The 27,187-nt window shown below is 39.0% G+C and overlaps 2 protein-coding genes across 2 annotated transcripts in view; both read left to right on the plus strand.

Moving 5' to 3' along the window:
* The window catches only part of TSPAN7 (tetraspanin 7), a 171,260-nt gene that overhangs the window by 72,534 nt on the left and 71,539 nt on the right, over window positions 1–27,187 (plus strand). The window lies entirely within an intron of this gene.
* Window positions 7,135–7,521, plus strand: LOC119523414 (mitotic-spindle organizing protein 1-like). Its single transcript, XM_037822174.1, has one exon. It carries the CDS (start codon window positions 7,178–7,180, stop codon window positions 7,430–7,432), a length of 255 nt encoding a protein of 84 aa, XP_037678102.1. The 5' UTR covers window positions 7,135–7,177; the 3' UTR covers window positions 7,433–7,521.

A 27,187-nucleotide genomic window follows, 5' to 3' on the forward strand; every position in this document is an offset into this window, starting at 1 on the left:
CAGTTTACAAAAGACAAAATGGAAACTCAGATTAAGTAGTGTACCCAAGGTCACTGCTAGAAAATGGCAGTGTTGGGATCTGAATCCAGTCCAAGATCTGGATTTTGGCGACCTGTGAAAGTTTTTTTTTTTTTTGAACAAGTCTGGTGCTTTCCTTCCTTACACCAGGGGCTGATTTGAAATAATGCCCATGAATTCTATCAGGTTCTCTGTGAGTTAATTGGACTTTGAAGGAGAGAACTATTCTGACATGTGGTTGAGCAACCTTGCCCGGGTTTTTAACAAGTGAATGGAGCACCCACAAAGCGTGAGAAGCACCTGCTTTCACCAGCTGCAGTGGCTCTCTGTTCTCCACTAGCTTGGTGTCTGGCTGAAGGTCACTCATAGGCGCCGTTGTGCTGTCTGTCCGTAGAACGAAGCATGTATGGTTTTCTGGCCCACCCAGTAGAATGAGTCCGACTGGCAAGTCTGTGCTGTAATGAAGGGCTTATTTTCTGTACAGCCACAAGGCTAGGTAACTTGTTGCCCTTTCAATGCTATGGGCACCAGGATCTCCCTTCCCTATTGACAATTTTGCCTTTTTTTTTTTTTTTTTTTCGAGGGGTATGAAGCTGTTGATTTGCAAATTGGATACAGTCATAAATGAGAACTTGAGAGTCTTGGTGGATTTATTTATTATTATCACTTTCTTGCAAACCTGTGGGTTTTTCAAACCAGTTTTTTCAGACCAAATTATGTATTGCACAAAAAACGGTTTCAGAATTAAATAGCCTCCTATAGCTTTAAGTAAGAACTGGATGGATTAGAATATTAGTAATATTGGTAAATAATGAAACTTTTTCTTGGTGTTGAGAGCGTTATTCTTTTAGCAGGTTTCAGCTTCAATGAACTTTCTAAGCGTGGCTGCTTGGTTGTTAAGAATAAGATTCTGTTTATATTCTTTCTCATCACTATAGCTAGACCTTTGCCGAGAAGAGTGTAATATAACATACTAACAAATAGCTGAAAATAAGGCTTTGTAAAAATGCAAAGTAATATCAGCCTGCTGCTGCCTATGAACCCTTGAAATTAACTTGGATCCCATTTTCAAACAGTGTTTCAAGCCAACTTATTTTTAGTCTCTATGAAGAGAACCCTTTTCATTTAAAGGGATTAAGAGTGCTGGACCAGTTTCAACTGCTTTAAAATGCACATTTGGGGCTTTTTTATGTTCCCTCAAGTTCTAAAGAAAAGAACATTATAATGATGGTGTAAACTGCTTTACAGTATTGGTTTTCAAATTTAACTAGACCTTCATTTGTAGGGAAGAAGGTGATGGGTAACATATGCTCTGAATATTTTATTTGAGAAAAATTAAGTTTCTACCTCCATGTTCGCCTTCTTTATTTTACCTTATATTTTATTTTTAACATTCTTCATTATGAGGATGGCATCCCTTCCATTTTTTTCCCTAAAGGAAAATATTTAGGTGTCTCAAATCAGAAAACTCTGCTATTCCAAAGTCAGATCTTGAATTAGAAGAGAAATTTAGAAGACCTTGCCAAAGAAGCTTTGTAATTTTGAGGTAAACATCATTATAGACCTTGCACAAAGTGAGGTATACTGGAAAAAGCCTGGACTTTGGAGACGGATCTAGGTTCAATTCTGCCTCCACCTTGCATTCTTAGAAAAGCATTTGACCTCTCTGGGTCTCTTTCTGCATCTGTTAAATAAGAGATAATTTACAGCTTGTATGGTATTGTAAGGCTTGTTGCTGTATTCATTTTGCAAATCAATTAGAGAGAAAGCACATGAAGAGATTACTACAGCAACTGGTGTATAATTGGGGGCTCTAATCATAATCATAGCACTAACTACCAGTGCTTACTACTTGTTAACCTCTAATTTAAGTGTATTAACTTACTGAAACCTCACAACAACCCTCTAAGGTAGGTCCCATGTTAATATCACCGTTTTACAGATGAGAAAACAAAGGCACAGCTGGTAAATGGTGGGGCCCGGCTTTGAACCCAGACAGTCTGGATCCAGAGCCTCTGTCTCAGATGCTATGCACTACAGTGGTCGCTGATAGTGATGTGCTGATTGTGGTCATCTAAAGGGCAGGGTTCTTGCCTCATTCCTGCATGGCACCCATTGCATACTCTAGGTAGTGGGTGCTTAAGTATTTGCTGAAAGAATGTATGAAGAAACTTCTATAACTTGCTGAGGACCACTCTTGCCACACAAAATGTGTTTTTCCTCAGAGCCACCCTACTCAATTCCTCTGAGCTCCTGTGTACCTCCTGCCACCTAAGAGTGCTGGCCAAATGCTGTTTTGGTATTTCTACTGAGCTTTCCATAGCATGGCTGATCCCCATATCCAGTCTGGCCATAATTGCCCTGCAGTGATTCTGAAAGATTCCCTTGATAAATGCAGATCTTCAGAAGCTATTCCCTTAGAGCAGCAAACTTTTTCTGTAAAGGGCCAGACAGTAAATATTTTAGCCTCTTGGGCAATAGTGTCACCCTCACAGCTACTTAGCTCTGCCCTTGTAGCTCAAAAGCAGCATAAATGAATGGGCATGGCAGTGTTCCAAGAAAACTTTATTTACAAATAAAAAAGGCTGGCAGGCCTCATTTGGCCTGAAGTCTGTTGTTTCCCAATCCTGCCTTAGGGTGCTGGTTTTCCTACTTTTGCAGTGCTGAAGAATCGCCTAAGGAGTACATTTTAAAAATAGAGATTCCTGGGTGCTATCCCTGTTAAAAAGGTAATTTTCAGAAAAAGGTAAAAGCGTGACTTTCATACAGATACAAAAATTGAACATGGTTAAATATTTTATTTTACTCATATGAGGAAGCCTGGCAGATGTTATAACCGGTTCAAATGAAAAAAAAATTTTTTAAAAGCACAAATGTTCATGGAGTGAAGGAATTGGATTGAAAATGGTGGCAAAACTGGGTTTTCCACAGAGGGGAGGGAAGTCAATCAAAACCGGACAGTGACAGAGTTTACATGTCTGCCAGTCACCTACAACTTACAAAGTGTGCCAAAATAGCTCAAAGGCAATGAGAACCTGGAACCTGATGACTTGGAAGGATGTGCTGTATATAGACAATGCAGAGTTTTCCTTTGAAACCCATTTTTATGTACCCCAGAGAGACCGATTTTGTAGGTGTGATGTTATACTCTGGAATTTGCATTTTGAACAGATACCCAAGCAGGAAGGCCTCATGCCATACTTTGAGGAACATTGTATACAGCTCTTTTTCCTGGAATACTCTTCTCTCTGCTGGTCTTTTCTCCCCTGATTCAGGGAAATCAACCCTCATCTTGTGAGGCTCACCCATCTGTTTGACCAGATGGGTGACAAATACCTTTCTTGTAGGGAGGGGTGGGGGGCCAGGGGAAGATTGGATGTAGGAAAAAACTCATTCCCATCTTCTTTCTTTGCTGTTTTTTTCTGCTTATGTCAGGGAGAAGGACCAAAGGGATGGAGGGCGACTAACCATTATTGATCGTAAAAATACTTTGTATGGAATAAGAAAAGGGTGTTTGCAAAGGAGGAGTGGTGAATCCTGGAAGTTCTTGGTGCAATTGTAGAAAGGTAGAGGGGGAAAGATGGGGGTAGAATCAAGCCAGCACTGGGAGGGACTGTAGAGTGGGCACAGATTGGAAAAGCTAAAAGCATGCGTTTTAAACAATCCGGAGTACAGAGGCCTCAATAACCACGTTAAGGAAGTCAGAACTCATTAAGTTGGCAATCCATTATACATTTACTTCTTTGCAGAGCTTTAACTGCCAGCAGCTGTTCTGCTCTAGCCAGTGCTGTCCCTCCCAGGACAGAACAGCAAATCTGGCTTTTGCATTTCCGGAGGATGGGGAAGTTCAGAGAAGCCCTGACTGTCAGCAAGCTGGCTTCCTTTTTACTAGGTTTTCTCTCTGTGTGAAAGAGCAAAGGGGAGGATGGGTGGGTGTCCTTGTTACAAGGTATTTGGAAATTACTGTCAAGTCAGAGTGGTTGAGGCGTAATTTTCCCTCTGATTTGCTTTCCAGTGGGAGCAGTCCTTTGTGTCTGAGAGTGAGGGTGGGAGAGCAAAGAAGGTTCAGTCCCCCACAAGTCTTTCACTCAAACAGTTCTGGCTTCTTAGTCACAGAGCTACTTTGAAAATGGTACCATTTCACACTGGCAGACGAGCCTTCACATTAATTCCCCTGCTCAGTGAGTTCAGCAGTTTGTAGGGTAAAACCTTTTTCTATCATCTAATTCTTAGGAAGATTGTATTGTAGGCCTGGGGCTTTGATGGAAAATGGGCACAGATCCTGAGTATGTGGAATTTGGAGTTGGGGTTCAGTAGTCTCTCTATGGGTGGTGGTAGGTGGTGAGGCATGCCAGGTGACACAGACTGTGGGACAAAGTACTTGTGCTATACTAAAAACTGGATGGATTTTATTCCTGGAGTTGAAACTCTGGCTTTCAGGCGTGTTGTGTTGCTCTGGCATCTATGTACTAATAAGATCTCCATCCTCATCTTGTCTTTGCCTTGGGATTACATCTCAGAACCTGCCAATTTTGCTGTACATGTAAAGTTGCCACTCCCTCTAAATTCTCAGCCCAGAAATGCAGTTTTCTGCTAGTGTCGAGCCTAAATGATAAAACATAAGAATGTCAAGATGGTGGCCATTGGTGCCCCTGGGATATCCCAGGCCACCTTCTTGACTAGGAGACAGAGGGGGGCAGCTACCATAGCAGCTGTTTTGGTCGCCACTCCCACTAGGAGTAGTACTGGAGTCTGCCCTGCTGGAATTTGGGATGTCCGGGCGTGATGGCCTGTGGACTGCTGCCCACCATCTGCCATAGTCCCTCTGCTCAGAGTACTTGGCACCTCCTAAAAGTACACACCAAGTGTTCTGTTCTTTTTTTGCAGGCTTTACTGTTAGTGCACTCACCTTGTTTATGCTCCAAAGGGCACCTGAGATGGGGAAGGTTATTACTGTTAATTAGCTAAGGCAAGTCCTCAGCCTTAGTCCCTCCTGGAGAGCTACAGGAGAGGCCTTTGTATGGTTTTTGAAATGATTATTTGCTGCTTAATTTTAGACTTAACCACAGAAGCCTTAAGGGGACTAATCGCTGTATGAAAGGCAGGAGCCTGTTTTCAGACAGGGTGTATTGTCATTTTAGATTCATAACCCTTGGTTCCTAATTTAGACTGAAAATCTGAGCAGTTCTGTGACTTCCACACTATTGACGTTCTATTTTGTATTCATGAGTTGCCAACACAGAGCAGACTGAAACTTAATTGCAAAATTTTATACAATTTAAGAATGGATTTTTAGGATTATTTTGGACTTCCGTGCATTGTGTAAATCATTTTTAACTTGGGGGTTATAAATAGTAATGAATATGGAAGTTTAAAAAACCCACCTTCGAAGGTTAAATTAAAAAGAATGGTCACTGAATAGTAAGCTACCCAAATCAAAATTGGAGCTGCTACAATTTTCTAATTCAAAGATAATATATTTTCCCATTCTTTCACTTAAGACAATGCTATCCTCTGTGCTACTGAAATGAATGTGGTGTATTTATTGTTATGCAGACCCATTTAGAAGTTCTTGGGGGATATGGACAAGGGGGAATGAACTTGCCTGCCTGAAGAGCAGGGTGGGAGCCATGTTATAGGGGAGAAATGATGAGATATGGAGGCAAAGTGGTAAGGGAGCCTTGAATAGGGTAGACTAGTTTCTGCAAGAACACTATTCTGACATGCTTCTTGCCTTTTGGTTGTAATTCTAACCCATCAGTGATAAGAGGCCAGCAGAAAAATCCTCTTTGTGGGTGTATACCCTAACCACTACCAAGTAAAGAATTTTCCTTTGCATGGAAACAGATGGGATGGCCAGATCCCAAATCTTGTCCCTTGTTGTCAAGCAAGGTCCTGCCTTGGTCTTTGAGTCCCTTCCTGGGAGATAGGCTCCAAATCTGTAACATGAGAGAACATGTGATATTTGAAAAATCCCCTTCTTAGATCCTTGGTTTAGAAATTGCTTGCCTTTTCTGTTTGAGATTGAGAGCCAGGTTTTTCTTTTATTTTTATTTTTATTTTAGGTTTGGTTGAATCAAATGATAAGGAATTCTGAGCATTTCTCAAATGCTTCTTTTAAAAAAATTCAGTTTTATTGAGATATATTCACACACCATACAATCATCCATGGACACAATCAGCCATTCACACTACCATCACACAGCTGTGCATTCATCACCCCAATCAACCTCTGAACATTTTCCTCACTCCAAAAAAGAATAAAAACAAGAACAAAAATAAAAGTAAAAACACCCAAAGCATTCCACCCCCCCATCCCACCCCATTTTTCACCCAGTTTTTTCCTGCATTTTTCCACTTATCTGTACACACACTGGACAAAGGGAGTGCCAGCCACAAGGTTCCACAATCACACAGTCACACCATGTAAGCTACACAGCCATGCAATTGTCAAGAATCAAGAGCAGATTTTTCTTAATTCTATGTCCCAAATGAAGCAGAGGAGTTGCCAACATGAACCTGCAATTTCTGTCTAGAGAAAAGTTATGAAAGGGGTCTGAACCCCACCCCCCTCAACTCCAGCAGTGGCCAGGCCTGACCTGTGGAGACCTGGCTATAAGGTATGGACAGTTCTTGTGTTGTTCATTCCCAGCCTTCAAGAGAGCAACCCCAGCCCTGGAACCCACAACTTCCCCGACCAGTGAAGGAACCCAGCTTCAGGCAGAGGGCTAGAAGTAGGGTAGGTTGTGTCTGAGTGTATCTTGGCCCTCCATTTGGTAAGGAATGAAGAGTGTGTGCAAACTTGTGATTGGTCTCTACCGGTTGGCATCCTGAAATTGCTGAATCATGGAGGGCAGGGCATGTATTTTTCACGGCTGTATTCCAGACATTCAGCACAGTGGCTGGCACAGAGTAGAAGCCCAGTAAATATATACTTGGAGCTTGACAGAATTAGGGATGTTTCTCCTTCTGGATAGAATGGGACAGACAATTGGATCCTGAAACCATGATATTGGCAACCAAGAGTGTTGGACTTGGCAGCTGTTAATTACCAAAACATCGCTGCCTGTACTCTAAGACTTAAAAATACTACTTCAGAGTTCCGGGTCAGGCTCTTCTCCGCCTCCTTCCGCCTCCCTCCGCCTCAGCGGCCTCAGCGATGGCGAACGGTGGCGGCGCCGGGGCGGCGGCTGCGGGGGCGGCCTCGGCGGCGAATCTGAATGCTGTGAGGGAGACCCTGGATGTTCTGCTTGAGATTTCAAGAATTTTGAATACTGGCTTAGATATGGAAACTCTGTCTATTTGTGTACGGCTTTGTGAACAAGGAATTAACCCAGAAGCTTTATCATCAGTTATTAAGGAACTTCGCAAGGCCTCCGAAGCACTAAAGGCTGCTGAAAATATGACAAGTTGACTTTCTGGAGAAATCCTGATGAGATATGTCCAGCTCTGCAAGAGGATTTAAAGATTGCATTGTAGTCAGGAATGTAGAATGAACTTACTGCATGCAGCAGTATAGAAATATTTTGTTTTTGTTTTTGTTTTTTTAAGAATTATAAACTATAGCTGTATAAATCAGTGGAAAGTGGCTTAAGAGAGAACTATCAAATATGTTTACTTCGCATGATATTCATTTTTTTTAAAGGCCCTAATGCTTTGGCATTGCTGTGTTCATATTTATGTATTCCTTATTTATAGCTCTGATAGCTTTAATTTTCTAAGCAGTCTGTCTATAAAATGTGCACATCACTGTGATTGGTTGAGTCTAGTGGAACCCATCAGTAGTGATATAGTAGTAATGACTTGTTAACATTTCCATTATAAACTTTAATTTTGAATTGTTTATGCATAATAATTGTGGATTTAGTTGTGTTGAGCTGTAAGTTGACAATTGCAGCCACCATTTGTGAATTTTTATTTAGATTCATTATGAATATTAGAATTTTTTTATTTTAAATAAGAGCATAGAAAGCATTTCTTGTGTACTCTTTAATGAAGAATGTTTAGTTTTATAAACATAAAGTTTGGCTGGCTGTTAATGTGAATCAGATCATTTTTATACTGAAAAATAAAGCTTAGAAACTTAGATTTAAAACTAATGATAGTGCTTAACTTAGTATTATTTGTAGTTTTATTCATTTAAATCTAATGAGAATGTTTTACTTTCTAAGTTTTACACCCTATAAATGAAGGTCTAAAAAAATAATTTATAAAGTGAAATATGGCCAACATGGAAAATTCCCTTTTGGTTTTATTACATAAAAGTAATTTGAGTCTTAACTAGTAAATCTTGAGTAAAACTTAGGATAGTGTTATTCTCTTCCTGTAACAGAATTTCAATAGAAGATTTTTCACAAGATTATTATGAATTTAATCTGATTTTATTGTTTCTTAAATTTTAGACTTTTTAAGTTGACATTTAAATGATAGTACAAGCATTCCCTCTTTAGTAGCATTTTTTTTTTCAGACATGCTGAAGTGGTTTCAAAAAAGAGTAATATTTAAATAGCAACTTTACTGTTTTAAAAATCCAGTCTTTTAACTAGTTTGGCTTTTTAAACACATGGCATCTTTATTAAGCACGTTGGAAAGGTCTATTGACAGAACTGATTGAGAGACAATAACTTGTGACAATAAGTCATTTGATTGATAAACACTGAAAACACTGCATGTTATTTATAAAATCGTATAAAGAAAACACTTTTGTCAAGCTCTTAATTTGAGCAAAATTTGTATATAGTCTCAGGCCTTAAAAGTTGATAGTTTTATTTATGATTTTGTAGCTTAAGTTATTTATGTATGAAACAAAGCCGGAAAATATATTGAAAAGGGATTGTTTACAGAGGGCTTCTTTAATGTATTACATTTCTGAAATGTAAACATATATTTTTAATGTGTACTTAAATATAAGGAAATCAAACAAAATAGCGATGCAGTTGCAGTGTGTGCGTATTGTCAGTGACAAAATTAAAACCATTTCGGAGGTATTGGCATGTACTTTGATTTAATATTGCATCTGTGAATTCAGCTTGTGTTCCCAGAGATATTAAATAAATATTTAGATGATTTAAAAAAAAAAATACTACTTCATTGATTTTTTAAGCAAGAATAGTCCATCATATAGAATTTTATTTTTATTTTTAAAGACAATCTTTTTTTAACCTTTATTTGACACAGTGGTTTAAGCAGTCTTGGGTAGGTACCTGGTTGGTCACAGACAGTCTTTTTAACTTCCAGAAAATAATCCTAGTAAATCAAAACTGAGCCTCTGAATAAGATGTTGTCTGCTGTTGTGGCTATATTAGAAAAGTTGTTGTACCCCGGCTTTTCATGGCGCTTTTGAATGAAATATAAACGAACAACACAACAAATATCCAGCTGGGGATGAAAAGTAGAGGAATAAGATCTAAGAATTTAAGGGAAAGAGCAGAAGAGCAGAGAAATTCTCATCAAAATATTTCAAATAATGCCTTGAAGACAAACTGGTAATGGTGGTTGGCTCCAGGAAGGGAACCTGAGAAGTTGGAGTTCTGTCTGGGTGGAAGGCAGATTCTCTTCACCATATTCCCCTCTGTACTTTTTTTAGTACATGTGTGTATGATCTTTCAGAAATAAATAATTAAAAACAAAAAAGCAGTGGCTTCCTGGTCAGAAGGAGGAAATAATTGCTATGTCATTTGCTTTCAGAAACATAGCATCCTAACTCTGAAGATGGTTGTGGTGACCTGTTCTACTTGGTCTTGCTGATATAATTACTTTCACTAGTGAGGATTATTTCAGAAACAGATGCAGATGCATAATTTTAATCCAGGGCATGTTATATAAATAAGTAACGTCTGCAATCTGCATTTGCATTCTACCATTTGGCTTTTTAATAGCCATAGGCATCTAAACTAATTCATTAAGGCAAAAGGAAACAATTTAATATATTTCCCTGCTTCTGGATACCTAAAACAAATCCCAAAATTTTCAGATTGCCAGACTTTGGCCAGAGCACAATATATTGATTTTTGGTCTTGAAATTAGTTCTTTACAAGAACTTGATATTTGTCTAGGACTAGAAGGTTCCAAGAAACTGAATTTCCTTGGCTCTAAATAAAAAGCTGTAACTTTGGTGAGGACTCTTAACTGGTACACGATATTTTGCACTAGATTAGGATTGGATGCTACTTGGAAAAGTGGAGAGATTGACGACTATGTTGGCAATTTGCTTTCAGTAGAATGTAAAGTGAGACTGTGGTGAGGCAAAGAAAAGCAGTCCTTCCTGACTTTCCTCCATTTCTCATGCCTGTGTTTAATTTTGGTTTCCATAACTCATTCATTTCAGGCTTGGCTCTTTTCTCTTTTTCCCTGATGTTGAGTGTGTGATAGTGTTGTGATCCAAAAACCAGTATGCAAATATGAGTTGTGCACTTATTTTTTCTGGGTTTGAGACAGCCCTGACACTGACGGAAATCAGCTGGTTTTCTCCTCATTTATATAACAAGCAATGTGGTGTGGGAGACAGAACCAAAGATTTCAGGTCAGAAGGCCCGAGTTCTTATCCAACTTTTCTACAGCCTATTTGGTTGCCCTTGAACAAGTCTCAGTTGAGTTGTAGTTGTTTTTTTTTTTTTAATTCTGCACAGTTGGGGCTAAACTCTCCTCACTTCTCAGGAAGGTTGCAGAGTTCTAAGGAGAGCCAGTTTGAGGCAGTACTTTGAAAACACTGAAGTGTGACAGAAGTGTAAGGTGTGATAGTTGTTAGTATTATTTATTCCCATTCCTACTATGGTTTCTGAGAAACTTTGCTTTCATTGGGATAATGAGACAAGCTATTGAAGCTAATGCCATGTGGTAAAGCAGGAGCAAAGACCTTCCTGGAACTCAGCTTCCTTTCCACCAAATAATCAAGAAGGTGGAACTTCAATCACTGAAAATTTTAAAGCTCATTGTACATTCTAGGAGTTTCTCTTGACTTGGCTTCGAAAGCACCCCATTCTCTTGACTTTCCTCCTACCTCACTGGTTGCTCTTTCTCAGTCTTTTTTACTTGTTCTTCCTCTTCAGCCCAATCTCTTAATGTAGATGGTCTCAGAACTCAGTCCGGGGCCCTTTTCTCTTCTCTACACTCCCTCCCTTGGTGATTTCATCCCATGTCATGATTTTAAATACCATCTAAATCCAGAAAACACCCAGATTTGCCTCTAGCCCAGACCTTTCTCCTGAACTCCAGCCTTCTGTACTTTGATATCTCAAACTTAGTTGTCCCCCTCCAAAAAGACAGTGCCACCTACAACTGCACCCTTCCTTAAACTCCCATTTATTTCTTTCCCAAATTATGTTTTAGATGCTTCTTCATGCTCCTCACCTCACATTGCCTTCAGTAGAGTCACATGGAGGAGAAATACGTATTTCACTGTGAAAGCTGTCATCTACTTCTCCTTATTTTAAGGATGAGGAAACAGGGCTGCTCACCTAACCAGGCTGCACAGGTTCTTGTTTGCTTGGCAAACAATTGTGAGCTTTTGGGTAAATTTTTCCAAGCCATCCAGTGTAGTTACTGATAAAGATGGGATAGCCCAGGCTAAGCAAGAGGTACAACCAAATAATATAACAGCCATAATTTTCCTTTCCACATGTCTGTTTTCTTCCCAGTAAGCTATGATCCCCATCCCTGAAGAGTGCTGTTATTTGAAACTTTGAATCTCAAAGCCGGATCAAGCCCACCAATTTGAGGACGTTTTTGCCAGACTGGTTCCGACCATGCACCTCTTTTGAGACCCTTAAAACCAGGTTCATGATGGAAGGTGCTGTGGAAGAGAAAATTATTGTATTTACTTTTAGGTTGTCAAATTATTTGTTAATTTGGAGAAATATCTCTGCTGTTTGACTATTAAATGTTGACTTGTCTTAGTGGGGCAGAAGCTCACAGGTCACTTAGAAATAGGTTTCAGGTATTAATATTCTCTAAACTAAGAAGTATTGTCTAGAAATAGTTCCAAGAGCCTAAGGGATTAAGGTAAGAAGAAACAAATACTCAAGGTAAAATTATCCTGCCTGATTGTAACTGTATTTGATCTTTCTGTATCTTGCTCACTTGAATTAAAAACAAAAATACAATATTGAGTGTCCATTCTTCTAAGGCAGTGGTTCTCAACTGTGGCTGCACATTGGCGTCAACTGGGGCACTTTAAGGAATACTGATGCCTGGGTTCCACCCCCAGAGAGTCTCATTTAATTGGTTTGGGATGTGGCCCAGGCGGCAGTGTTTTAAAAGCTCCCCAGATGATTCTAATGTGCAACCAAGGATTGAGAAACTCTGTAATAGGGACTCAGAAGTAATTTGCAGAGGTCTGTCCTAATTCTTTGCTTTCTGGAAGAGACAAGAACCTCCTTGGAATTTTCCATATCTTTTATTTATTTGTGGAAGATATGAAAATGGAAAAAAAAAACCCATTCTCCCTCACCTTTAGTCATTACCCCTTTCTATCCTCTGGAGCACCAGCTACATGTACCTAGCCAATTAGCAGGGAATGGAACAGATATATTCCAACCCTGTTCAGTTTCCAAGATTCTTATTAGTGCCTCCCTAATCTGTCTAAATCCCGAGACCAGTTCACCATCACCTAGCCAATAAATTGCAAGCCTGAGATTTAAACCTGTATCTTTCTGACTCCAAACTAGTAGGGCAAAGTCTACTAGTGTTCGTCAAAACCCGTTTCATTTCAATGCAGGCACATAGCTAGACGACCTTTCCCAGCTTCCCTCAAAAAGTTAGGTGTGGCCATGTGACTGGGTTCTAGTCAATGCAATGGAAACAAGTGTGATGTATGACACCTACAGGCCTGGCCTCCCCAGATGACCCTCCGTTCTTTCCCCATCTGCTGGCTACAGATGAGGGCCACCTTTGGATGGCTACTTGCCAAAAAACCACAGTATACTTCTATGTGAACAAGAAATATGGTAAGTGAGAGATATAGGTGTTTATCTGTTCCAGCAGCTAATGCTGTCCAAAGATAGCTACTGTTATTTATCTACTGAAGACTGAAGTGAAGAGGAGAAAGTATCGAAGTAAAGATTCTTAGGAAGTAGGATCCAGAGCACAAGTGGAGGCATTAGTCTTGAGCAGGTCAAAGGACACGTCTCTGATTTTGATAATTGGGAAGGAAGAAGAAGCACCGGTGGCTGTATGCAAATTTATAGGTATGGCAAGAAGTTGAGGTGATTTTTTCTGATGGCTTCAGTTTTCTTTGTGATATATAAGAGATAAAGGCATTTATGGAAACTTAATGGGGCAGGGTAGGCATATTGAGGAGTTAAGAGCTTTCAAAAGCCCCTGCAGAGAGTGGGAGAGAGATGACTAGGGCAATGATAGCTGGCAGCATCAAGAGTCCATTGAGGATGCAAATCATCTGAATTTGTCACTGCAATGACTGTCTTTCTTATTCACTGCTCCTTCTTCAGTGTCCGGCATTGTGCTTGGGACGTGGTAGGTTTTGAATAAATGGTGGGCTGGTTGAAGAATAAATACAGTGACACTAAGGAAATGAGAGCTGGGAAGATGGGAGGGTGTGGGCAGAGAGTGGGATATTTTAATTTACTAATCTGGAGGTAGAGTGTTTCCAGGTGCTGAACAAATTTTGTGTTGTGGCTATGGGAGTAGATGACACAGATGATTCTCAGATATAAGATGGCACCAAAGAACACCAACCCTGAATAAGTAATAATGCGTGCCTCCTCAAGAGGGCAGTGACCTCCACCCAGCCTCTGCTAAGTCCTAGCCACAGTAGGACTCTGCAACTCTTTCTTTCAAAGAATCTGTTCAGAGTCCTGTGGACTTGACTTTGAGGAACAAGCCTGCCTAACTCCCAGGATGGCTTGCGCTGAGCCTCTGACCTCCCTTGGCTGAAGGTGAACTTCCCTACTCTCTAGGGAAGGTTTCCCAGATGCAAGGGTCTAGACACTATGGCCTCCTCCTGGGCAGTGTCCAAAAACAGGAATCTGAGCAGTTGGCGTTAATCCCAATTATTCTTCCCAGGTCCCTCCCCGGCTCCCACCCACACCCCCGAAACGCACCAAGGGGCCTGGGGGCTATGTTGGTAAATGGACTCTTGGGAGTGTCCCTCAGATTCCAAGCCATGTATGCAAATGAGCTCCTGGAGCAATCCTGGTCACATCTCTGAGAACCTATTTGTGATTATGAACATGGCTTCTAAGGGACTGCACCAAACATGGGCTTTTTATCCTGGGAGCACTTGCCATGGCAATTCTATTATTAAAAAATCTCTAGTCCTCTTTTACTGAATAGGGAAAGGGTCCTTACCTATGTGTGGTGTGCAGGTGCATAGTGCCCATTTGTGAAGGCTTCCAGAGGAATGTCATGCGTTTTGACTTAAGTAGAACGATCAAAGTCTCCACATGCAAGGTTTTACTGTCTGCCTTATTCCTTTGATATTTCATCTCAGGTCATTATTAGAGCTGAATGTCAAAGCTTCTTATTCTGTATTCTGTTGTCAACTAACTGTTCTGATTGCTTTTAACACCCCTGTCCTCTTGACCGTTCCTTGTTGATTTGGAAAGCTGGGTTATTTCAAGCATTTGCATTTGTCAATTTATTGACGTGATTCTCATTTCACAGTTACCAAGTATTTGGGCTTTCTTTTTTTGGTATATTTGATGGCATCATCACTAAAAGGAACTGCGTTCACTAAGCTATATTGAGGTTAGTTTTGTAAAACTGACATATGGGGTATGTCTAAATGCTGAGATATGAAATAAGAATTTACTGCCCATTTATTACTAATTTAGCTTAGTATTGGCCCAGAGTTGACAATGTGGATCTCTATCGTAAAGTTTGAAATTTTGACCAGAGTCCAACTTATTCACACATTTATTTGAACACGAATATGTTACAGGAACTTGGCAGACCGTTTCAAAAGCTCAAAAAATTATAACCACCCTGTTCTCTGCTTATGTTTAAGCAAATGCATCTGCCACTGAGTATTGATGCCTAGAGCAGGATTTATCAGAATTAGGGTAGGGACTGCCACTCCAGTGTCCCGAGAGATTGGGAACACTGGTCACAGCTCTAATGAGACACCAAAATGTTGTCCGTGGCGCCTCTCTTGGGGGATCTTATAGTTCGAGATGGGGAGTCAGTCTTCAGCCTCTTTGTCCTTCAGCTGCCATCTTCTGCTGATATTGATAGCTGTGACATAGCTTGACTTGGGGCTTGGGGTTTTTCCCTCATCCTAAGTTATGTATCTCTTTGCTGTCCCTGCCTGCTTTTCTAGACTGCCTGTCTAGTGGCTTTTTTTGGGATGCAGGGCTAGCAGCAGGGAGAGATGAGTCATATATACAGAGATATCAAGAGAACCTCCTGGATGTTGCCTAGTTAAAAGTAAGAATCTCTGGCCTATGGAATATAGTACAATGCAGGGTGCTTTGCCTTTTTAGAGCTCTTTTTAATGGCTAATAAGTTTTAGGTCTTAGCTACTCTTTGGGCTTTGGGCTAAGTATCATCGAGATATTCAAGTACCATGCCATGTATGTCAAATGTCAACTTTTTCCCTTTGATAGTTCTGTTTTCTTTTAAAAGAAATTCTACAGCCGTTTTGTTCAATAGAAGTATAATGTGAACCTCATATGTACCTTTAAATTTTCTAGTAACCACATTAAAAAGTGAAAAGAAATAGGTGAAATACATGAAACACAGGAGCTATTGTACATTCTTTCTTTTTCTTCATACTAAGTCTTTGAATTCCGGTGTATACTTTGCACTTATCTCAATTTACACTTGCCATATTTCCAGTGCTCAATAGCTGCCTGTGACTAGTGGCTACCGTATTGGACAGCATTAAGAAGGTGATTCCAGACAGCATTAAGAAGGTGGAGAGCCTTTTGCTGCAGGTCTCTCTCTCTCTTTCTCTCTCTCTTTTAAAGCAGCATCATTTTGATAAACTTGGGTCAATATACTTGTAGGGCTTAAATTGCATCCACCTTGTTGCTCTTTGAGGAGCACTGGAGGAGAACGTGAGAGCCACTGTTGTTTCTGTATGAGCAGAAGTATTCAGCCTGGCCACGGTGAAGGGCAGGGCTCATGTGGATGTATATGCACATTTAGAAGACTCACTGCTTGAGAGTCATTCGTCTTAAGGAAAAGGACAAGGGGTGTGACACTCAGGGCCACTATATTTAAGAGCAGCGGAGCTCATTCCAGCTTGATGCTCCCTGATTTTAGGGGCTCTAATAACCAGCAGTCTGGCTAGCATTGCCTGTAGTGCAGGACTTTCAGAAATTTGGGCTTCACGAGGTATTTTTTCCCCAGATTTGTTTCCTTTTTAGGTTGCTGTTTAGTTTCGCATTTGCTCTTCTACAATGATGAGTGCTTTTAGAGCCTGGTCCATTTGCATGGAGGCTGTTTGGAAACCAGAACATCCTCATCTAAATGGCACTGGCATTTTTTCTTTGGGCTGTGACATTGGCCTGATTGTATATAGTTCTGACCAGAATGAGTTTGGCTCCCAGCTGAAGCATTGTACTGTGGCAGATTTAGGATTCTTGTGGTTGTGGTAGATGTGTGCTTAAGAAGGAGGAGGTGTTTTCAAACTTTAGAATGCTGCTAAGGAGAAAAGAACAAAATATGATTTTAATTTACCCACCTTAATTTAGTTATTTTCTGCCAAGTAACAACCCAAAATGCTGAAATCAATGTAGAAAATGGTTGTATCTTTCATGTAGTCTTGAAGAGTGTTGCCATGCACTGTTATGTTTATGACTTTGATTTATCGCCAAATGTGTAGTTGTCTCTAGCAGAAACTATGTAATAGATATACCTCTCTGTTCTGGAGCTCTCTTTATATTAATGAATCTTGAAAATCAACAAGCCATGGTTTTAAAAGGTGGTAAATGCACAGGCTCCTCCTAATAAATGTTAATATAAAGCTTTTATTACTATTAATAAATGTTTGTGAGTTTATATTTCCTATGTCCCATGGTTGGACTGGATTTATCTCCATCTATATTTAAAGTTTTGCCTAATGTTGAGGACTATGTCACATTAGTATCCCAGGTAAGGAATGTATATTGATACAGGAATGTCCTATATGATATGATTTAAAATTGAAATTTGTCCACAAATGGGGACCAAATATATGTATGTCATTTTTTGTGTATATCTCTGCTATTCTGATACAATAATTATGTTATAATTTAATTTATACCTTTAGGACATTTGGGAGACTGGCATTCTTTTTTTTTTAATCCCTCTTTTTTCCTTCAATCTTTTCAGCTTTCTTTTTGATATGACCTAGGATAGATCCAGTTGATCTTTTTTTTTGTTCCTGAGATGTCTTGAGAAGATCTCTGGGATATAGTGCTACAATGGTACAGAAATGCCCCATCTGTGATGAGAAGTGAGCACCGCTCATATCCACATCTGCACAGTGTCAGAGCAGAAAAAAGAATACTAAGAACTCGAGAAATCCCAAATGTTTGCCTTTCCACCCCTGCTGCCCATTTACACATTTATTTGGTGGTAGGGAGAGGGGGTGGCTGTGTGGGTAGCTTTCCCCTTTACATTAGATAGTAAATGATCCATTGGCTAGAATTCTTCATTATCCATAGGTATAATAAATTGTTTCAAATATGAACTGCTTTTATTTTCTTAAAAAAATAGAAGTTGCTTCCACCAAGCTCAAAAGTTAATCTTTTCCATCTGACTCTTTAAACATTGTTTATTAATGTTTTATTCTGATATCCTAATGGTTGTGGTCTCAGTGCATCTTATGTCAGGAAGTTTGGGAATAATTTAAAAGAGAACTGGTGAGGATAGGCATCACTGCATTTTGGAGTCACCACAGTCCTTTTGGGAATTTGCTTCCCTGACCTGTTTGCATGGAGGGAGGCTGTTTGAATAAGCATTGCTTCACTCTTTGCTTTTGACATTTTCCCAGACTCCCAGGTTTAAAGTGGAGTCATTGCTACAGTTTCCATGCATCTCATCTATTGCTCCCCTAATTTGGGGGATGTGGGTTGAAGAAATAGCTGTTGCCCCTTGATTCTATGATCCATTATACCGTAATTAAATTAAAAGTGCTTACCTAAACTCTTGACTTTCATTTTGTGACGTTACCCCTATAGGACACTGCTTTAAACAGGTGGAAAACTCCTAAAGGCTTTTTCAATTCTGGTCAGTCTTTGATTTACCATATGCAAATATTTTTGTAGGTCTTATGATTATGTTAGACTATGGGTAAGATACATCATTTAGAGAATATTCTCTCATGGATTGAATCTAAAATTAGAGCTCTTAATTGGTAAAAACTGCTCGCCTTCTGCTTGTGTTGATATTCTAATGCTGTTAAGCGTTCAACAGTGCTGCATTCTGATTTCAACAGTACTGCATCTGCAATTTGTAACTGTAAAGATGATGATGCTAATTGGTACAATTTCACCGGACAGGGTTGTAGGATTCTGAGTTAGTATATTGTTTATTCAGTTTGCATGAACCCCACTGTTCCAAAAGTAGTGGCTATTAAACCTTTTTAGAAAATTTTCTTTTCTAAGCAGTAGAATAGTAGAAAAACTGAAATACCAAGTTTGATCTAGGGGCAACAAGATTAGGATTAACAAGCAGAGGCAGAGGTAATTTTAGCTATCAATATGGTTGCACTACTGTATCTTCAAGAGTTCAGTTCCATTTGCCAAATTGCAGCTAGAAAGGATGGTTTCAAATGGTTGACTTTATGGCATTAATCTGGGAAAAATTTGGTGTCCAAGTTAAATTTCGTGACGTAATGCCTTAATATTCTTTGACTATTATTTGCCAGCGTTATGCTGTCACGAAGGTTTCTCCACCAAGTGTTACACATGTGAGTAGCTACAAAATGGCTATCAGGGAGGAACACTTTAAGGCTTTTGAATACTGAGTGGTAAATTTGTTGTTGTCATCACTATTAGTTAGATTTTTTTTTTTGCTTCTGTGCCCAATAAGACAAACTAGACCGTGGCCTGATACAGAGGAAGAAAGATAATCTGTAGGAGGGTATGCGGCCATACAATGAAAGAAGACTGGAAGTCATTTGGTGTGGTTCATGCCCTGCAGAAATCTCTTTTGCCATTTCCTGGATCCAGGCATCCGCCTCTAGAGATGGAGGGCATACAATCCCACCAAGTAGTCTGGGGAAAGTCAGGCCAAGGTTTACTTACTAGGAAGCTTTCTTAAATATGCTTTCTTGAAGCATCTATCTTTTCCATCTTGGTTTTGCTTTGGGGAGCAAAGCAGAATAAGTCTACTTCAACTTGTACATTGTAAAGCTTAAAATATTTAAAAACGTCCATAATTCTTTTCTGATACTGAAGTCAGCTCACTTTAAATTATTTTCCAGGGAGAAGTTTTATTTTAGTTTTTCTACTAAGAAGCTGGCCCTCCTAATCTATTCAACCAACTATCAGAGAGTTATTGAGCACATTTTATGGGTAAGGCCTTACAGAGTTAGGGAATGCCTGAATTCAGCCTTAAGAGAACTAGCCCAATAATAGAAGATATGTACACAGATGATGGATAAAAAATGGACCACAAAACAAGTATTCTTACACAGATGGTCTTAAATTTATTTTTAAAGGTGCCTCTACTTCTTATAGCAAAAGAATTATACATTTGAAAACTCTGTTTTAACTGGTTAGTACATTTACAGTGTTAACTGAGATCATGATATAGCCACCTTTTCCAGGTAATTCTGACTGGTTAACTTAATCATGAACATTTTCTTCAACATACACATTCACAAAGCAAGCAATTTCTTTGACCCTCTAACCATTTATTAGGAATTTGAGAATTTAATATTTTGTTCATGTCGATATAAACCAATTACTGGATTTTATAGTGAATTGAACATTTAAAATTTATGGGTTAGGAACATTTGGGTTCTTAATTTTTATTTTCCTTTTAAATTCCCAACTGTTTTCTCAATTCAAATAAAATAGAACATAGAAGCACTAATTTTTATGCAATTTTATTGAGATATATTCACATACCATACAGTCCTCCAGTGTGTACAATCATTTGTTGACAGTATCATCATATAGTTGTGCATTCATCACCACAGGCAATTTTTTAACATTTTCATTACTTCAAAAAATAAGAATAAAAATAACAGTAAAAGAGAACACCCAAAACATCCCACCCCCCTCTTCCCCTTCTATTATTCATTTACTTTTTGTCCCCATGTTTCTACTCATATGTCCATACACTGGGTAAAGGGAGTGTGAGCCATATGGTTTTCACAATCACACAGTCATACCATATAAGCCATATAGTTACGTGATCGTCTTCAAGAAGCAAGGATACTGGATTGCAGTTCAACAGTTTCAGTTATTTCCTTCTAGCTATTCTAATACACAAAAAACTAAAAGGGATATAGATTTTTTATTTTTTATTAACTTTATAAAAAAATTAAAAAAACATTTCCAAATAAAACATAGCAAAGGAATAAGAAAAACAAATATCCTGAAATAACTTCATTGCTTCCAATATGCTCTTACCATACCACAAGAAAATTAACGAACCATAGTCATTACTGAGCATTCCCATATCATTAAGATAACCTTCAATATCTTATCTGTTCTTATTAGATTATTATTCCCCCTTCACTAGCTGCTGTCTATCTTTAGGTCCCCATATATTCTACAATATAATATATTTGTTTTACATTTTTCATAGAGTTCACATTAGTTACCACTAATACAGTATCTCTCCTTTTGTAACTGACTTATTTCACTCAAATTATGTCCTCAGGGTTCATCCATGTTGTCATATGCTTTATGACCTCATTCCTTCTCACTGCTGCATAGTATTCCATCGTATGTTTGTACCACATTTTGTTTATCCACTCATCTGATGTAGGACATTTAGGTTGTTTCCATCTCTTGGCAATTGTGAACAATGCTGCTATGAACATCAGTGTGCAAATAACTGTTCGTGTCGCTGCTTTCACGTCCTTTGGGTAAATACTGAGAAGTGAAATTGCTAGTTTGTAGGGTAACTCAATACCTAGTTTTCTTAGGAAGCGCCAAACTGTCTTCCAGAGTGACTGAACCATTGTGCAGTCCCACCAGCAATGAATTACAAGTTCCAATTTCTCCACATCCTCTCCAGCATTTGTAGTTTGCTGTTTGTTTAATGGCAGCCATTCTTATTGGTGTGAGATGATACCTCATTGTGGTCTTGATTTGCATCTCCCTAATAATTAGCAAAGATGAACATTTTTTCATGTGTTTTTTAGCCATTTGTATTTTCTCTTCAGAGAAATGTCTTTTCATATCTTTTGCCCATTTTATAATTGGACTATTTGTACTAATGTCATTGAGTTGTAAGATTTCTTTATGTATACAAGTTATCAGTCTCTTACCAGATAGATGGTTTCCAAATATTTTCTCCTATTGAGTTGGCTGTCTCTTTACCTTTTTGACAAATTCCTTTGAGGTACAGAAGCTTTTAATTCTGAGGAGTTCCCAATGCTTGTCAGAATGTCAGGAATTCCCCAGGTGGGGAATTTTAATATATTCACATTTTTTCCTAGTCCCTCAAGGAGGCTTTGCAAATACATTTTTATTCTCTGCCCAAATTACTCTGGGATGCATCGGGGTTTCAAACTAACCTGTACAAACCAACCAGACCTCATTCCCTATTCAAGTTGCCATGTAATTATGGTGTTTGAATAAACTGACCAAACAAGTTAAATTATATAGTAGAAGCACTAATTTTAATACCTATAGATGCTGTTGCTGTTTGTTTAAAAAATGCTTATTTTAGTGACCTCTAATACTGAGTTCTTAGATGATATCCACCAATTTGGTGATTTGATTTTCTTTAAAATTTTCTTAACTTTCTGTACTCCAATTTGATTACATTTGAGAAGATTGCCAGATACCTATGTCATAACTATTTTATTCATGTTAGTAAAAGATACATTGATAGCATTGCTGTCCTAATTCATGGTGGTTAATACTTGAAAAACATACAAATCAAGATTCTTAGAACCAGTTGATCTCACTTTCATTGTTGTCATCACTGTTAGTGAGAAGTCATGTAGTTGACAGCAAACGCTATTGAGGTATCTGAAGATTTGGGGGAGAGGAAAAGACAAATTGGCACATGGCCCTTTAAGAACCTGTGTAAGGCTTAAAAATAAATACTATCCAGCCCTCCTGTATCATTTCACAACTCATATGTATATGTGTATAATTGTAGGGTTTTGTAAAAGGCTTGCCTATATAATTTTGGAGATGTGTCTTGAAGCAGTTTTAAAACAGAACAGTGTTCCTGGTTTCTGAGACTTAGTGCTTGCCTTGTTCTCCTTTAGGGCTATGACTCCCGTGGTCTGTGTTTCACCAGGGAGCTCTCCATCCAGTTATTTTTCCAGGCCCCTGGCTCTACCCCATCTCTCTTTGAGGTTGACTGAATTTTAGAAGTGGGCAGGAGAGAGCCAATGTGATAGCAGCATTACCAGTTCCTCCGTCTACTTAAGGGCTTTATTCCCAGCATCCCAAGTTTCTTTTCTTTCTTGTCCCTTTCCTTCCTAGGGGATCCTCATATTTATTGACACACATCTTTGCAGCACGTAGGGGGTCCTTATAAAGCTTCTTTCCAGCCTTTCAATGCCTTGTGAGATAAGCCAGGGAAATGAGAAAATTGAGACTCAGAGATACAAGAACTAGCACTTGAACTTCAGCTGTCTGATGCCTCTAAACTGTACTGATGGTTGTGTTCATAGACTGATAACAAGCCAAGGTCAGGAGGTATCCGGGAAGTGAGCCCCTCCTCTACCCACCAGTGTGGGAACAGTTATCTAGAGCAAAGGCCACAAGAGAAGCAGGATACGGCCCATCAGGCGAGGGTCGTAGCCCTGGTTCTGACTCCATGGTGAACTTCTGTGTGCTGAACCCTGCCTTGACCTAGAACTTCAGTACATCCTGAACCATTAGTACATGCTAGACCATTCAGACTCCATTACTGCTGCTTTAGATTATGTTTCCTCTCCTTGTTTGATAGCAGTCAGGCAGATGTATATCTAGGGGTATTTCTATGACTTCCTTCCATGCAAATAAATTACATCTTTACTCCGAACTCTGAAAGTTGAAGGAGGAAAGAACTGCTTACTCCAGGCAATGAAATCAATTTTAAATTAACTTCAAAGAAAATACACCCCAAGAACTATTTTTAAGTATTCTACTTTAACTTTGGTTTTCTAGTAGATGTTGAGATGCCTTCACAGGAAGAAAAATGTTTTGGGTTGTCTCTTCTGTTAAGTTCGTGGCAAGACTTTTGGGGGCAGGAACAGTGTCTAAAAGGATCTTGCTTCTATACTATTTCCATTTCCTGATGAAAATTACATAGATGTTTGCTTAAATTTTTTATGAAATAGGCACCACTTCCCATCTCTGTGGATGAGGACTAATAATATGTCATTGTTTGAAATGTCCTTGCCGACAAAAGAAGAAAAAGTAAGCTCTGGAATAACCTAAAATAGTAATGATAATACTAATGTTTATTGAACACTTACAATATACCAGGCATTGTGTGTGATACCTCATTTAGTCCTTACTACAACCTCATGAAAAAGGCAGTAGTATTCTCTTCATTTAACAGGTAAGGAAACTGAGGCAGAGAATAAGTAACTTGTCCAAAGTCTCACAGCAGTAAATTGCAGTGGGACTCTAGTCCAGTTCTGTCTGACCCCAAGGTGTTTTCTAAAACACTGTTACATTTGGTATGCAGGCCCTTAGGAGTGAGATGGGGTGTGGGTCTGCATGGCAACTGCATTGCAAACTCCAGGGGGTGTCTTGCATTCCTTAGCGTATGAATGGCACCCCCTGAGTTCACCTCAGACTTCTTATTTCTGGCAAAGGATTCTGTTTTTCATTTTCAGCCAGAACTTTTGAAATTCCTTACTGGCAGCCTCACTGATGTTTTATATGTACTTGCTAATTAGGGAATTTTTTTTTTTTTTTTTGCAAAACTTTAATGGGTTGAACCCAGAAACAGGCCACATTTGAGCCACATAGTACAAAAAACCTCTCACTGCTGCTGATCAGAATAGCTAAGTATACCTGCTTTCTTCATTCTTTAATAAGTCAACTGTATTAGTTAGGGTTCTCTAGGGAAACAGAACCAAAAGGAGATATCTGTACATATGAGATTTTTTTTTTCTTTTTTTAGTCATATTTTTATTGTCAAATATAACATATATACATAGATGTGATAACTTTCCAAGTACAATTTTTTTTTTCAAGGTTAAATAACTCTTTATTTTTATTTTTGAAGTTTTTTTTAAACGTGTATAAAATAATGCCCTGAAAGAATAACAGGGTATATATACCTATCCTTTTTTTTTTTTATCTTCATTTTATTGAGATATATTCACATACCACGCAGTCATACAAAACAAATCGTACTTTTGATTGTTTACAGTACCATTACATAGTTGTACATTCATCACCTAAATCAATCCCTGACACCTTCATTAGCATACACACAAAAATAACAAGAATAATAATTAGAGTGAAAAAGAGCAATTGAAGTAAAAAAGAACACTGGGTACCTTTGTCTGTTTGTTTCCTTCCCCTATTTTTCTACTCATCCATCCATAAACTAGACAAAGTGGAGTGTGGTCCTTATGGCTTTCCCAATCCCATTGTCACCCCTCATAAGCTACATTTTTATACAACTGTCTTCGAGATTCATGGGTTCTGGGTTGTAGTTTGATAGTTTCAGGTATCCACCACCAGCTACCCCAATTCTTTAGAACCTAAAAAGGGTTGTCTAAAGTGTGCATAAGAGTGCCCACCAGAGTGACCTCTCGGCTCCTTTTGGAATCTCTCTGCCACTGAAGCTTATTTCATTTCCTTTCACATCCCCCTTTTGGTCAAGAAGATGTTCTCCGTCCCACGATGCCAGGTCTACATTCCTCCCCGGGAGTCATATTCCACGTTGCCAGGGAGATTCACTCCCCTGGGTGTCTGATCCCACGTAGGGGGGAGGGCAGTGATTTCACCTTTCAAGTTGGCTTAGCCAGAGACAGAGGGCCACATCTGAGCAACAAAGAGGCATTCGGGAGGAGGCTCTTAGGCACAACCATAGGGAGGCCTAGCCTCTCCTTTGCAGCAACCGTCTTCCCAAGGGTAAAATCTGTGGTAGAGGGCTCAACCCATCAAACCACCAGTCCCCTATGTCTGTGGTCATGTTAGCAACCATGGAGGTGGGGTAGGCGAATACCCCTGCATTCTCCACAGGCTCCTCAAGGGGGCACTACATCTTTTTTTTTTTTTTTTAACTTTCCCTTCTTTTTTAAATCAACTGTATGAAAAAAAAACTTAAAAAGAAAACAAACATACAATAAAAGAACATTTCAAAGAGACCATAACAAGGGAGTAAGAAAAAGACAACTAACCTAAGATAACTGCTTAACTTCCAACATGTTCCTACTTTACCCCAAGAAAGTTACCTAATATAGCAACATTTCTGTGAACTTGTTCCTACTATATCCATCAGAAATTAACAGACTATAGTCATTCCTGGGCATCCCCAGAACGTTAAATAGCTTATCTGTTCTTCTTGGATTATTGTTCCCCCTTCCTTAATTGCTCTCTATTGCTAGTTCCCCTACATTCTACATTATAAACCATTTGTTTTACATTTTTCAAAGTTCACATTAGTGGTAGCATATAATATTTCTCTTTTTGTGCCTGGCTTATTTCGCTTAGCATTATGTCTTCAAGGTTCATCCATGTTGTCATATGTTTCACGAGATCGTTCCTTCTTACTGCCGCGTAGTATTCCATCGTGTGTATATACCACATTTTATTTATCCACTCATCTGTTGAAGGACATTTGGGTTGTTTCCATCTCTTGGCAACTGTGAATAATGCTGCTATGAACATTGGCGTGCAGATATCTGTTCGTGTCACTGCTTTCCGACCTTCCGGGTATATACCAAGAAGTGCAATCGCTGGATCGAATGGTAACTCTATATCTAGTTTTCTAAGGAACTGCCAGACTGACTTCCAGAGTGGCTGAACCATTATACAGTCCCACCAACAATGAATAAGAGTTCCAATTTCTCCACATCCCCTCCAGCATTTGTAGTTTCCTGTTTGTTTAATGGCAGCCATTCTAACCGGTGTTAGATGGTATGTCATTGTGGTTTTAGTTTGCATCTCTCTAATAGCTAGTGAAGCTGAACATTTTTTCATGTGTTTCTTGGCCATTTGTATTTCCTCTTCAGAGAACTGTCTTTTCATATATTTTGCCCATTTTATAATTGGGCTGTCTGTACTATTGTCATTGAGTTGTAGGATTTCTTTATATATGCAAGATATCAGTCTTTTGTCAGATACATGGTTTCCAAAAATTTTTTCCCATTGAGTTGGCTGCCTCTTTACCTTTTTGAGAAATTCCTTTGAGGTGCAGAAACTTCTAAGCTTGAGGAGTTCCCATTTATCTATTTTCTCTTTTGTTGCTTGTGCTTTGGGTGTAAAGTCTAGGAAGTGGCCGCCTAATACAAGGTCTTGAAGATGTTTTCCTACATTATCTTCTAGGAGTTTTATGGTACTTTCTTTTATATTGAGATCTTTGGTCCATTTTGAGTTAATTTTTGTGTAGGGGGTGAGGTAGGGGTCCTCTTTCATTCTTTTGGATATGGATATCCAACTCTCCCAGCCCCATTTGTTGAAAAGACCATTATGACTCAGTTCAGTGACTTTGGGGGCCTTATCAAAGATCAGTCGGCCATAGATCTGAGGGTCTATCTCTGAATTCTCAATTCGATTCCATTGATCTATATGTCTATCTTTGTGCCAGTACCATGCTGTTTTGGCAACTGTGGCTTTATAATAAGCTTCAAAGTCAGGGAGTGTAAGTCCTCCCACTTCGTTTTTCTTTTTTAGAGTGTCTTTAGCAATTCGAGGCATCTTCCCTTTCCAAATAAATTTGATAACTAGCTTTTCCAAGTCTGCAAAGTAGGTTGTTGGAATTTTGATTGGGATTGCATTGAATCTGTAGATGAGTTTGGGTAGAATTGACATCTTAATGACATTTAGCCTTCCTATCCATGAACATGGAATATTTTTCCATCTTTTAAGGTCCCCTTCTATTTCTTTTAGTAGAGCTATGTAGTTTTCTTTGTATA

This window comes from Choloepus didactylus, chromosome X (genome assembly GCF_015220235.1).
Source record: "Choloepus didactylus isolate mChoDid1 chromosome X, mChoDid1.pri, whole genome shotgun sequence".
NCBI classification, from domain to species: domain Eukaryota; kingdom Metazoa; phylum Chordata; class Mammalia; order Pilosa; family Megalonychidae; genus Choloepus; species Choloepus didactylus.